The sequence below is a fragment of the Osmerus eperlanus genome, chromosome 9 (assembly GCF_963692335.1).
Source record: "Osmerus eperlanus chromosome 9, fOsmEpe2.1, whole genome shotgun sequence".
Lineage (NCBI taxonomy): Eukaryota > Metazoa > Chordata > Actinopteri > Osmeriformes > Osmeridae > Osmerus > Osmerus eperlanus.
In genome coordinates, this window is record NC_085026.1 from 15,088,635 (window position 1) to 15,101,758 (window position 13,124).

At 48.3% G+C, this 13,124-nt stretch overlaps 1 protein-coding gene across 1 annotated transcript; it reads right to left on the minus strand.

The window, feature by feature from the left end:
* Positions 1-245: 245 nt before the first annotated feature.
* On the minus strand, positions 246-13,116 carry ehd4 (EH-domain containing 4). The gene is made up of 6 exons (XM_062470508.1): positions 12,605-13,116; positions 10,172-10,348; positions 8,762-8,859; positions 5,452-5,864; positions 3,477-3,641; positions 246-2,620 (listed from the first exon to the last, which is right to left on the minus strand). Exons 1-6 carry the CDS (start codon positions 12,832-12,834, stop codon positions 2,063-2,065), a joined length of 1,641 nt encoding a protein of 546 aa, XP_062326492.1. The 5' UTR covers positions 12,835-13,116; the 3' UTR covers positions 246-2,062.
* Between the last annotated feature and the right edge of the window lie 8 nt (positions 13,117-13,124).

Here is a 13,124-nt window from a genome sequence, read left to right on the forward strand (position 1 = left end):
GAATGAAACTCTGGAGATGGATACAGGATGGATTTTCATTGATTCTTACTAATCTGTCTTGTTGAAGAATGAGGAAATGGGATCAAAGGTTATTCTTCTTATCTGTGTCATACAGTGCAACACGTCCAGTTTATGACACACGGCCATTCTTCCAAAAGCTTCTAATACATGTTTTAGAAGACATCAATTATTTTGTTATTTTTACTTGTTTAATTTCATCATGAACTCTCCATTCACTGGTCAAGTACAGTGAGATTGTTTAATCAGTATTCACAAACAGCAATTTACAAGGGTAAAATATTACAATGTTGAAGCTGTACAAGATAAAGGACTGAGATCCATGAATTACCATGTATCAAGCCGTATTCCAGGGGCACTGGAAAATATCTGAGAGGATCAGTTTAGCCTGGACAGTTCAAAACATCATATCAAAGACCAAAATGCGCCATATCACTACTACCTCCAACTGCCAAACCATAGAAATAAGCCTTTAATATTACACTTATCAGTCAAACTGATGATCTTTTAACAAAGGAGCAGCTGTTCTCAGATAGAGAGAGCAGTTCTCGGATAGAGAAAGATCTGGTTTGAGTGCAAGTTCATCTGACTTCCCCCTCCACCCCTTCTGTCATGGAGATGAAGACATTACACAACTCTTGTGGAGGTTTCTCCACACCCGTGACAGCCTGGAAGTGATGCAACCAGAACCACCAGCATCCGTTTATTTTGCCAGGATACTGGCAGGCAGTGAACTATCAGTCTATGCTATGCTGCTATGCAGTATAGCATGCTAACATGCTGTGCAGTATAGCATGCTGACATGCTATGCAGTATAGCATGCTAACATGCTGTCAGGATCCTACCTCAGAGTAATTGAGCTAACGCCCAATCAAGGGGTTGGGGAGATCATAGACACTGAGCCAAGAAAACTCTAATCCTATTCAAAATACAGTTAGTTCCTATCAGTACACAAGTTAATGTGATCCTATACTTAGATCTTCAGACGAGGAGAGGTTAGATGTTAGGGTCAGGTGCAGAAAGGCCCTTCACACATTTACTGGTTTTAATTACGATCACGTTCAAAATCACGAACATGGACTCTTGAATCATTGATAGACATTGAAATCATGGACACAGATGCACAAATAAACAGACACAATAATGTTACCGGGTAACCAATGGTCATTTGTCTGCCTCTAGGAATATTAAATGTAACATGTTCCAAAAATAAAATTATTTTAATATTCTCATAATTAATTGCTTCATCTTCATCCAAATCTGCTACAGGCATATCTGGCCTACTGAAAAACAGACCTGACATTTCTGCTTAGGCACATGGCTTTAAGGCAAGCTTTGTGTGTGACTTGTGTCCTCAAGGATATAACTCCCATCATAAGTTTAGATATAATAATGTTCATTTGTTACTTAAAAACAATGCACAATTTGGATGAAGGCCTACAGAAATATTTTACAGTGATAGCAGTAAAGTGATGTGAAGAGAGACAGAATGTATTTTCTCTCTGGGTGTACTCTATGTTCAGGTAGTTAATAGCCTGTTCCTCTGTTGTCTGCTGTTAAAACAGGAGGACATGCTCTCTAACCCTGCAACAGTCCATCACACCAACTTCCTGTTTCTGAGTGTTAGACAGGAAGTTACTCGAGGGATGTTAAATAAACATACGTGTTGGGGAGCGATTTCTTTGGAACTGATTTTCTGACAGTTGATTACACATACAAGACAATTAAAAACATAAATCCACTTTGACATTGACGTTTGAATCCTAGATATGTTAAACTAATCTCTGGATGCAGTAAATGTCAAAAAGTGAGCAAAGACAATCAGTAACAAAGTAAGGCTTTGGTTCCATGTTCACAGTCACTGCATGTGTATGTGGCAGTTAGTTGGGTGTGTACTCCTCATCAGGGAGTCAATTAAGGGAAGGCTTTTATTGTGAAAATCCTGCTCTTATTCTTAAATCCCAACACATGAATGACATTCTAACCAAACCTGTGCACTCTCCGGACATGAGTTTGTTAATAAGAAGGTGAATCAGCGTGTTGACTAATCCTCCTCGTGGTTGTAGAGGGTGTCTGCTGTGGGGTTCTTGCGGTGTGAAGGGGGCACCAGGTGTAATGGCAGCTCTGCTGGCAGCTCGTACCCCTCCAGCTTCACCTTGATGAGGTGCTGTGCCAGGGCAAACTCCTCATCGTCCAGCATCCCGTCCTTGTCGCAGTCCGCCAGCTTCCAGATCTTTCCCAGAACCGTGTTGGGCAGGTGCGAGTTCATCATCTCCTTCTTGGCGTTGACGCCTGCGATCTTCCCGTTGACGGGCATGAGCATGTAGAAGATCTCGTCGTACTTGTGTTTATCCCGGCTCACGATCCAGTCCTCGGTGTCGGCGCCGGCGCTGATGCCCTCACCGTAGCCGTGGCCGAACGGGCCGTCCTGCGTGTCCTCGAACGCCCCGCCCGACACCATCGGGGGCGGAGCCTTGCTCTCCTCGTCACGGATCATGGTCATCAGGCCTGAAATCTTGTTGGCCAGCATTCTGTCGACGGACTCGATCAGTTTGATCTTGAGGGAGGGGAACTTGCTGAAGTCGTAGTGCTGGAGCTGCTCCTGTAGGGGGCAAAGGGAGGGAGGACGGATGTTTAAAGTCTGGTTCATATTAAGACATGGAGTTTCAATAATGGAAACTGGCAGCTTTGGAATCCACCTTTATATTGATAATGAATGTCTGCTTTAGTTGGCCGAGAAACACAAGAGAAGAACCTAGATTCAAGAAGTCTGCAGGATGGGATGATGAGAACACTGTTTCTATAAACACGTATGATCAAGACCAGAGGCATTTTAGCTGGACCACAACGAACGGTCATTGGGTCCGACATGGGAGGACAAAACAGCAGATACACATCAGCTCTGGGGAGCCAGATAACCCCGGCATTGTGAGCCATGTTCTCTCCACCAGCTGTACTGCTGCGGCGTGGTGTACAGTTATGGTGTGTCTGGCTCCCTGTAGTCATGTCTATCCCCTATCCAGTTCTCGTATGCTGAGACGAGGGACCCCAGTCTCCAGCAGCTGCACGGCTCCACGTCCAACAACATTCAACAGGTTCTGTATTCTTCTCTCCATTGCAAGGTCTCCGGAGAGTTCTATAGACCAGGACAAGCTCTCCAGCCACCTCTGGCACCAGTATTTCCACCTCCCTTCCTCTTTGGTGTCTATTTGGAGCACTTCCACCGTATTTCTGACAACAGTTCGTTCATTTAAATCCCATGAGGGGTGTTGAATGAAGGCTGACTTTAGGAAAATGGGTGGCAGAGACGAGAAAATCCCTACAGCAGCTGTTTTTTGCTTCCTTTCTGGAAAATGTGTATCAAACATAAGTGTTTGTATCGCCCAATACCCTCATTCATGGTTGTTCAATCTTTCATCTCTACATGTATGCCTCCCTTGCCCCCATCCCCACCAGACCTGCATCTTGCCAACGTTGGGGAAGTCTCCAGGGGAGATGTGGTGCTCTCTCTGCAGCAGTGTGTAGATCTCTGGGAGCCTCATGATCAGTTCCTCCTTCTTCTTCTCCTTCCCAAACAGAGACGGCATCTCCTTCTTCAGGTAGCTGATGATGTAGGCATGCACCTGGTTGGGGGACAAGGAAAGGAAAGGGAGAAAGAATGTTAATAAAGTCAGTGACAATAATCAGACCTAGGAGATGGAGAGTAGCTGTTGGTGGGTCTTAGTACTAGGCCCTCCTTGCCAGATGTGATATCCCGTTTGACCCTGAGAATATTGGCCTAAGACGTTGTCCTGGTAGTAAGGGATAAGTAGCACCAGAGAATCTCACAAGAGGTTTGGTTTTCTTAAGGTGGAACTGGTACACTAAACAAACGGATAGCTATGTTGTGTTTTGGTCGTCAGTATGCTGGTGGGTAAACAGTGTATTAGAGCAGGATCAACAAGGTTGTGTGTTAATAGAGAGGGGACAGGAGCAGGATAATTGGAGCTTGCTGATAGACATGCTCCAACTGGAGAAACCTGAGAGAAATCTGGAGGATTCTCTCTCTCTCTCTCTCTCTCTCTCTCTCTCTCTCTCTCTCTCTCTCTCTCTCTCTCTCTCTCTCTCTCTCTCTCTCTCTCTCTCTCTCTCTCTCTCTCTCGCTCTCGCTCTCGCTCTCGCTCTCGCTCTCGCTCTCGCTCTCGCTCTCGCTCTCGCTCTCGCTCTCTCTCTCTCTCGCTCTCTCGCTCTCTCTCTCTCTCCGTCAGCTCCAGCCTTGCCAGATGCTTATCTCTGATTGGCTAGTCCTGCGGACAGCCCCACCTTGACCCTGCCCCTGCCCCTGACAGAGCAGGGGTGTGTTTGACAACACCGCTGTTTATGCATCTACTTCCTCAATAAAGCGTTGTGAGCGCTGCAGGATGTCGGCTGCGGGAGGCTGAGTTCCAGGAGGAAAAGGTCTGAATGTTTATTCCTCCTGGAAGCAAGGGCTTCTGGGAAGGCGGGAGAAAGGGAAGAGCGGTGTAAATATGATGTCAGAGAGAGGATGGGGGAGGGTTTGAAAGGCATTTTGAGGACCGTGGGTGTGGGAGGAAGGGAGAGCGAGGGAGTGGAGATGGGTGAAGGTGCAGAGCCAGAAAGAGACCACGGTTTATACGTCATGCCTTTCTTCAACTGAGGAAACGGGTAACAACCCCCCTCCCCCACACACTCCATCCCACAGTCTCACAGGCAGCCACATGGCAAGGAGTGAGGTGGGAAGGAATGCCGGACTGGTGGTGCTGGATTCCTGTCTGGCCCCAGGGAACAACGCAGCGGAAAAGAGATAAGGGCATTCTCCATCCCACTCTCAGTCCTGCCATGTTTGAGCTCTTTAATAGCCATTTAATCGCAAAACCGTTCCATGGAACTGGGCTGCATCTCAATCCTGAATAGTTCTTCCCTTTCCAACCATTTGGTAATCACACAGGACTTTAGACCAACACATTACCTCATCCAAAAGGTCAACACACAAATCTGTCAACTAGACTTGACGCAACACTCGCGAGGAGACACCTCAGCCTAATTTCCTGTCTTATTACATCTGCGCGGGAAAGGAAGCGAGGACTCTGTAGAGGGAGCAGCATGTTGGAATGGGACGCAGCCCTGCAGTGAATGGAGCCCTGGGTTGGAGGAAGCTCAGAGGAAGTGGTGACACAACAATAGCAGGCGTAAAACAACACTAGTTTCATTGGTCAAAAGAAACACAACACAGTCATCAGGTGGTTCAAGGTGCAGTCATCACCTTGAACCACCATGAGTTATACATCCCACATATAGGAGCTGTGGTCTAGAGTGTGTTACTACCCAACTACAGCATCTTGGCCAGATGGGTTTGATTTAGACATAGAACATGGTAATAAAGTCCTGTTTGTATGGAGTGAAATCACGCCTCCTTGTGTCTGACGCGGTTACCTTAGCAAGGCGGGCTCGCTTTATGAGGTCGTTGAGCTTGCGCAAGGCGGCGTTCCTCGGCAAACTCTGGATGTCTCGGAACAGGTCTTGGGTCTCCGCCTCGAACAGACGGCGGTTTTCGGAGTTCTGGAGCGGCTTGGCCCAGAAAGATCCCAGGTAGACCCGGGCCACCTCCGGCGTGTTGATCACCTTGCCCAGCGACCACATGAGGGCGCCGTAGACACGCATCAGCTGCTGGGAGTCCACCTGGTCGGCCTTGTTGAGGACCACGCGGATCTTGTCATCCTGCCCGCGGAACGCCTTGATGGCCTCAGAGAACTCGTCGGAGATGTCCAGCTTGTGGGCGTCGAACAGGAGGATGATGCGGTCCACGCGCTCGCCGAACCAGCGCAGAACCTCGGAGAAGTCGTAGCCTGAAGGGACAGGACAACGGAGAAACAGTGTTTAACATGTACGGTAGCGGGCCGAGGAAATGAAGAGCAATGCTCCAGTCACAGACTAGACAGTAGACGTAGGGTATGATTTCACACAGTTTCACATTCGACACCAGAGGAGAAGAACAAGCCTGCATTCCTGCTGTGCTGCATCTGCCTGCATGTTTATTACTGCCGTACAGATGATTCTCATTGATATAAATGTCATGTTCATAGTCGATTACAGAACGCCTTGATGGCCTCTGACCTCAGCTCTACAACCAGCCCTCCAACCAGCCCTCCAACCAGCCCTCCAACCAGCCCTCCAACCAGCTCTCCAACCAGCCATACAACCAGCCCTCCAACCAGCTCTCCAACCAGCCATACAATCAGCTCTCCAACCAGCCCTCCAACCAGCCCTCCAACCAGCCCTCCAACCAGCCATACAACCAGCCCTCCAACCAGCCCTCCAACCAGCCCTCCAACCAGCCCTCCAACCAGCCCTCCACCCAGCCCTCCACCCAGCCCTCCAACCGGCCCTCCAACCGGCTCTCCAACCGGCCCTCCAACCGGCCCTCCAACCAGCTCTCCAACCAGCCCTCCAACCAGACCTCCAACCAGCCCTCCAACCAGCCCTCCACCCAGCTCTCCAACCAGCCCTCCACCCAGCCCTCCACCCAGCCCTCCAACCAGCCCTCCACCCAGCTCTCCAACCAGCCCTCCACCCAGCTCTCCAACCAGCCCTCCACCCAGCCCTCAAACCAGCCCTCCACCCAGCCCTCCAACCAGCTCTCCAACCAGCCCTCCACCCAGCTCTCCAACCAGCCCTCCACCCAGCCCTCCAACCAGCCCTCCAACCAGCTCTCCAACCAGCCCATCACCAGCTCTACTATACCTCCAGCCTTTGTTTTAGGATCATATCCAGAGTTTACACAAAACACAGTAAACACACACCCGCAAACATTACCTGGCACAGAGGCAAGTTGACTGTAGGCCACCTGCATGTGGACATCCTTGCATAAATAAACCAGGTTGTGAATGTTCTGCCACAGGCCAGGCCTGGATCAGGTTACACCAGGCGTATCAAGTGTTGGCACCGTGACAACAACTTTAAGGAGGGTGTCGACTATATGTAACACAATCAAACAGGAACGAACCTCCCAGACAAACACAACTGGCTGATGGGCCAATCTTTGTGCCCTATTGTCAGTAGAGCTTTGATGGCGTGAGGGCCAGTGCATGGTTTTATAATTTCCAGAGGGGAAGCGGGTACATTTACATTTAGTCATTTAGCAGACGCTCTTATCCAGAGCGACTTACAGTAAGTACAGGGACATTCCCCCTGAGGCAAGTAGGGTGAAGTGCCTTGCCCAAGGACACAACGTCAGTTGGCACGGCTGGGAATCGATCCTGCAACCTTCTGATTAATAGCCCGATTCCCTAACCGCTCAGCCATCTGACTTCATCTGGTAGGTGGGGGGGGGGGGGGGAGAGGAAACACTACAATGAGACCACCATCTTACTATGCCAAAACTGAACAGGAGAGAGAGAGGGAAGGAGAATGAGAGATTACAGGGGTGAGAGAGCAGGCGAGGGAGGTGCTGCCTAAGAAGTGTGGGAAAGATGATGATGTCATCATGAAGGGGGGGAGGGGGGCGTGGAAATGTCTTTGAAAGACGACATGTCCAAAGCAGGCTGAAGGGCATTTATAGGGCTTTATCTATTCATAAATCTGTACATTAACAAGAAGCATGCAAAGGAAATAATTAGCAATGTTTCGTGTTAAAAATAAACTTGTATTCACAACGTGAACATGTGATGATAGCATGTTGCTCGTTATTTCTCATTTAAGAACTGGTCAGCTGGGAACTCAACAATGATATCATTAACCTTTTACTCCTTGATTCATAACTTATCTAGGGTATTGCATCATCCAGCAGTTCTGACGCTCTTTTCACATACAGACAATAGAAAAGGACTTGAGCATTCAGCTACAAACCTCCACTGATGTAATGACCGAATGTTGAGTCACCAAAAGAATTTAAATGGCCAGTGCTTGAGGAATACAACTCAGCTGAGACAGCAAAACAGTTCCAGATGCAGGAACGCCCTTCCACCCCTCCCTCCATACCACCCTTCACCCCTCCCTTCCATCCATCCATCTCTGCTCCACAATACAGGCTGCAGACTTCTACACCCCCTCCCCCTCCCCCTCCCCCTCCCCCTCCCCCTCCCCCCTCCCCCCCTCTCTCTCTCTCTCTCTCTCTCTCTCTCTCTCTCTCTCTCTCTCTCTCTCTCTCTCTCTCTCTCTCTCTCTCTCTCTCTCAAAGGCTGTCCCACCCTCCCACTACAGCGCTGCGTTACAGACACAGCTTCTCTCTCCTGGAGGACAGAACTCAACCAATCTTCTGAACGTAATCTGTGGTGACTCCAAAGCTGCTCTCTGCTGCGAGGGAGGGCCCATTCCCTTCGACCATTTTTCATCACAAAACATTAGAGGTAGTATGGACATAGGTCCTAAATAAACAACACCTGGCAACGCTATGGTTTCAGAGCTGATGAGAATTCTGCTCAAGTGTAAATATAGAATTTTTTCAAGTCAAGGTTCTATTGAGGGATCTTTCTTCAGAATAGAAACCTAGCGATGCAGTTGCATCAGATTAACCAATCTCACCGAAGAGGAACCGAAAGAGGGAACTAGTTGGCCAGCAGGTGTTTAAACCTAACTAACCCAAAGGTCTTTGTATTGTATTAGTTCCCTGCATGGAAAGAGATGATGTTGCTAGCCTTGTGCTACCAACATCTCCTCTGTAGCTAGCCTGCTAGCATCTACCTAATATGGGGCAGTTAGCATGAAGCTAGTCTGATGTTAGCCTGGGGAAGCCTTGGTCTCTGACCTCTGCTGATGCGTTGCTTCTCTCCAGACAGGATGCCCGGAGTGTCGATGATGCTGATACTCTGTAGCACTTGGTTAGGCATCTGGGAACAAATAAACCTTGAGGGAAACAAGGAGACAGAGAGAAAAGAGAGAGAGAGATACTTATGTTTATTTTGGGAAAACAGACAATCAATTTTCCGATATTCAGACACCTTGTCCACTTCCCCTTTCTTAATAATGAATGTGCGTTGGAGGCACAACCTACGTTATCCAAACATTTACAGTAGATGTCCCGTTTTGATATCAGGTAGGCTAATGATATCCCAGTACAGTATCTAACTAAGAACAGTACACAGACCTCAGGCTATTGTTGTTGACAGGAAGGACTATGAGAAGGTATGCAGACATGGCTGCCATCTTAAAACTATAAATTCATTGGTGTAGAACAACAGAGTCGGGCAGGCGGGAAAACACTCCGAGTGACACGCGGTGACGCACACAGACTTCCCTGGGGAAACAATGAGTATTGTGGATGGTTCCTCTGTTGTGCAGGAGATCCTCCCTGGTAGGAATGTCTTTGACCTCACCTTGGTCAACTGTCACTCGGGTATTTATCCACTTCCTCTCAAGCACAGAAATATCCAGGCTGAGGAAATACGCCTCGTCGGCCCGATGTTTAAAATTAAAACCCAGCTCTTGTGGTGCCTGCCAGCCAGAGAGGCTGCTGAAGGTGGGATCAATGGAAGGGTGACCGAGCCGTTTCCTGCTCTCTGGGTGTTTGTGGAACAGAATGACAGAGATGTCAGAAGGCAAAGGCCGGGACAGGAAGCAATGGGACAGAACTACCAAAACAGGCCTTACACCTCGGCTGGACAAACCCGTCTGGGTCTGGGTCCGGTCCACTCTCTAGGGAACGAACAGGAGCAGCATTCAATCAAGGACACAACTGTGTGTCAGTTTCCATTTTACTCGCGTGAACGGATTTTGTCTAATTTATTGAGAAAACATAAAAATATATTTACTGTGTCAGTTTGCACTTTGCTTACACAAACTGTCTCTTTCAGTGAGAAAACAGGATAGTAAAACTACAGTACACCCTGTTCCCATGGTGCTTGATCAGGTTCAGGCCCCCAGTGATGTGTGTACAGCACAGCAGAACAGGTTTTGATAGTTACTGGAAGACGTTTATTAGACTTCGGAGGAACATTCTTCCAATCACACTGTACACCAACATCTTCAAGGGACGTCTTCACAAGCACCAGAAACCCCTCGAGAGCAGAACACAAACTGCTGCCTCAGCATCGTCACCAGAATCAGTCACAACACAACGCTGCAGTACGCTGATAACAATCTATGGACTATTTTTTTACCTTAACATCTCGCTATAAACCTCTGTAGAGCGATATCCACAACCAATCGTCTCTCTCACCTGTTGAGGAAGGAGTTTCCAAAGGCATTGAGTTTACGGAAGGGTTTCTTGGGGTCGACGACCAGGGCGTTTCCAGGGACGACGCCCTCGGTGTCCCCGTGCATGACGGCGATGAATCCATCGGTGGTGGGCTCTGGTCCGATCCGCATCCCTGGAAAATCCTGCTCCAGCAGGTATCTGCAACACACACACACACACCTGCTAGTTACACACACAAAGTACAGGCACACACACACACACCTGCTAGTTACACACACAAAGTACAGGCACACACACACACAAACTGCTATTTGTTAAACAGTAGAAACAGACACCGACAAGCGTCAGGTCAGACACACAACTAGTTACACAATGTGTAACACAAAGTATATGCGGTATTATACAGTTACTGATGATCACACTATCTTCTAACTGTTGGATCAACCACAGCTGTCCAGACACAGTGGAATTTGCAAAAGGCCTACTTCTCCATGCAAATGAATGTGAGTACCAGATCATGATGAACCACGTCATTGTGTTTAGGTAGAGTTCAGGGAGGATTTTTTTCCTCGATCCTTACACATGCAGCAACATCAATCCATGTTGGACTGATGTTGCACAGATGACTGATTTAACTAAAAACCAACTGAAGTCAAAAGTACAAAACAAACTGAGTGCATCACTTTTATCAGTATTCCAAAACTCCTATCTCTTTCTCAGTGAGAGATCCAGGGTAAGGTCCAGGTCTGACTGGAAGCCAGACTCTGTTCTCCCCCTGTAGCAACCAGCGGACATAAAAGCTGGCTGCTGGGTTGATATATGTCCCTTAGACCAACAGAAAACAGACAGGCTCATGGTGTTGTTCTTCCTGCCCTGTGTGACCATGCTGGGGGATCCTCTCCGCTTCCTGAGGGAGGATAGACCATGTCAGAGGTCCGAACACAGACCTGGGGCTGGGGACAGAGGTGGGGAGGAAGGCATAGGGCAAGGGAGGAGAAAAGGAAGGAGGGAGGCAAGAATTGGGGGACTGGGAGAACGAGAGAGACAGAGAGGAGGGAGGGGAGGGAAGGGATATGGGGCAGAGAGAAGGATGTTAAGGTGGAAAGAAGGGATAGAGGGATGGTGGGGGTGGAACAGTGTAATGCCATCCACTTCCATGCAGAGGACATAAATGTGTCATTACTGGCCTGAGCTCCCATGATTCACAGCATTCCTCTCAGGGTGGGGCCACGGGTCTTTGGGTAACTGCTCTGAACTACAGAACCGAAGCACTGGTTTCTGGGTAACTGTTTAGGACTACACTACTGAAGCACTGGTTAACTTGAGATTGAGAAGTTGAGTGCAGAGTAATACTCGGGAGAAGCGCAACGTTTCAAAACGCTGTCGATGGGAACTGAATCCTGGCACTCAAGCCCAAAAAATTCCGGTGGAAAAGGTGACAGTAGTATAAGTGTGCAGCAGTCTCACAATCAGCACATCTATTATGCTGGTAACCTTACTCTGAGTCCTATAGGCTGGCTCAGCTAACTCCAACCCAGCCCAGTCCGGATTATCTATGAAGCAATCGTTTTCTATGCCATTTTCCTGTCTGTTCATGATCTGCAAGGTGAGCCAAGATGGTGATCCCCCGGAGACACACAGAGGTGTGTTACTGACCTCATTCTCAGTGTTGTGTCAGTTACTATCTCCTCTCTGCAGCTGCCTGCACTCGTAGCTTCTCTCTCTGCAGACAGTCAGCCTGCGTGTCTTATCATGCTGTCATCAAACTGACACAGTTGCTCCTGGCTAGTCCGGATAGAGAACATGCTTGAAATTGCCATTAAGTAGAAACATTCCTGGCAGCTTTCTTCTTCTGTGGTTGACCTCTTGCAGGGTCAACCACGGAAGGTTTCCTAATGCTTCCCTGGACTAAGATTGGCCTGGTGCCTAGTTCTCCCTGATACCAGTACGGATCACACCCCCAGGAGACGAACGTGGGGATTATATCATGTCAGCCCAGAGAGACAAAAGGGTTAATTATCAGCTTGTAACTCGTGATATGAAACCTCTGGCAAAGTAGCCCAGATCTAGGCTTGAACCCACCACAGCTGACCTGGGGGGAGGAGTGCGGTCTCACCCTCTGAATCAGGCTTCACTGGCTCAGACGCTGAAACAGAGACTAGCCAACATGGCCTTCACACAACTGTGAGATAGCTTGGAATTAAATTAAATGGAATTGAGATGTGTAGGTCAGAGGCGCGCGACTTTGTGCTTTGTTCAACAGGTGTCTCTAACTGCGAGGGAGAAAAGGAGGAAGGTGTCTGACATAATAATTACACAGTGAACATGATTGTTGGTTACACTTCACAATTGATTCATGGGGATTCCGGACGATGTTATCAAAAAAGTGATTTCGTAAGAGATTTGATCAAAGTTGTTTTGTGTAGGCCTATCTGTTATTGACATCATCTTTACCTGATGAACGTTGTTTTCCCAGTGGAGTACTGGCCGACAAGGAGGACCATAGGCTTGCTCTGGAAATCTGCTGCCTCCAAAGCCGGAGAGTGGAAATCATGAAAAAGGTACGTTTCCTCCAATGGTAATAATTTCTTTGAATAAAGAGCTTGAAGTCCCTCCGTTACTGTTTGATACATCTCGCCCTCCTTGTTTCTCCCTCCTTGTTCCTTATTCACCCAACTGAACATGACGGTGGAGATGCTCCGCTTTAACTTCCCAAAAACAGAAGTAACGATCAGGTTTCGTTGTATTCTCGGAGCTATCAAGTTTAGAGGAACAATCGTCACTCTTGCATTCAATTATCAACAGTTCTCGCGCCCTGGTACTTTTTTTCAAGTCGTTCTTTGTCGACTAACGAACGTGGCAGCTGCTCTCCTGCTGTATTCTCTCCAACTCTACGCACAGTGACTCCTCTGTGCGTCGCCTTCACACACTGGCGCACTTACCTGAACACCGCCATCGCCCTTCCCATCTGACG

Coding starts and splice junctions, on each gene's coding strand:
- ehd4 (XM_062470508.1), bottom strand. CDS start 12,834: ATGTTCAGTTGGGTGAATAAGGAACAAGGAGGGAGAAACAAGGAGGGC. Junction 3,642..5,451: donor AGCGAGCCCGCCTTGCTAAG/GTAACCGCGTCA, acceptor TCCCCCAACCAG/GTGCATGCCTACATCATCAG. Junction 2,621..3,476: donor CCAACGTTGGCAAGATGCAG/GTCTGGTGGGGA, acceptor TGCCCCCTACAG/GAGCAGCTCCAGCACTACGA.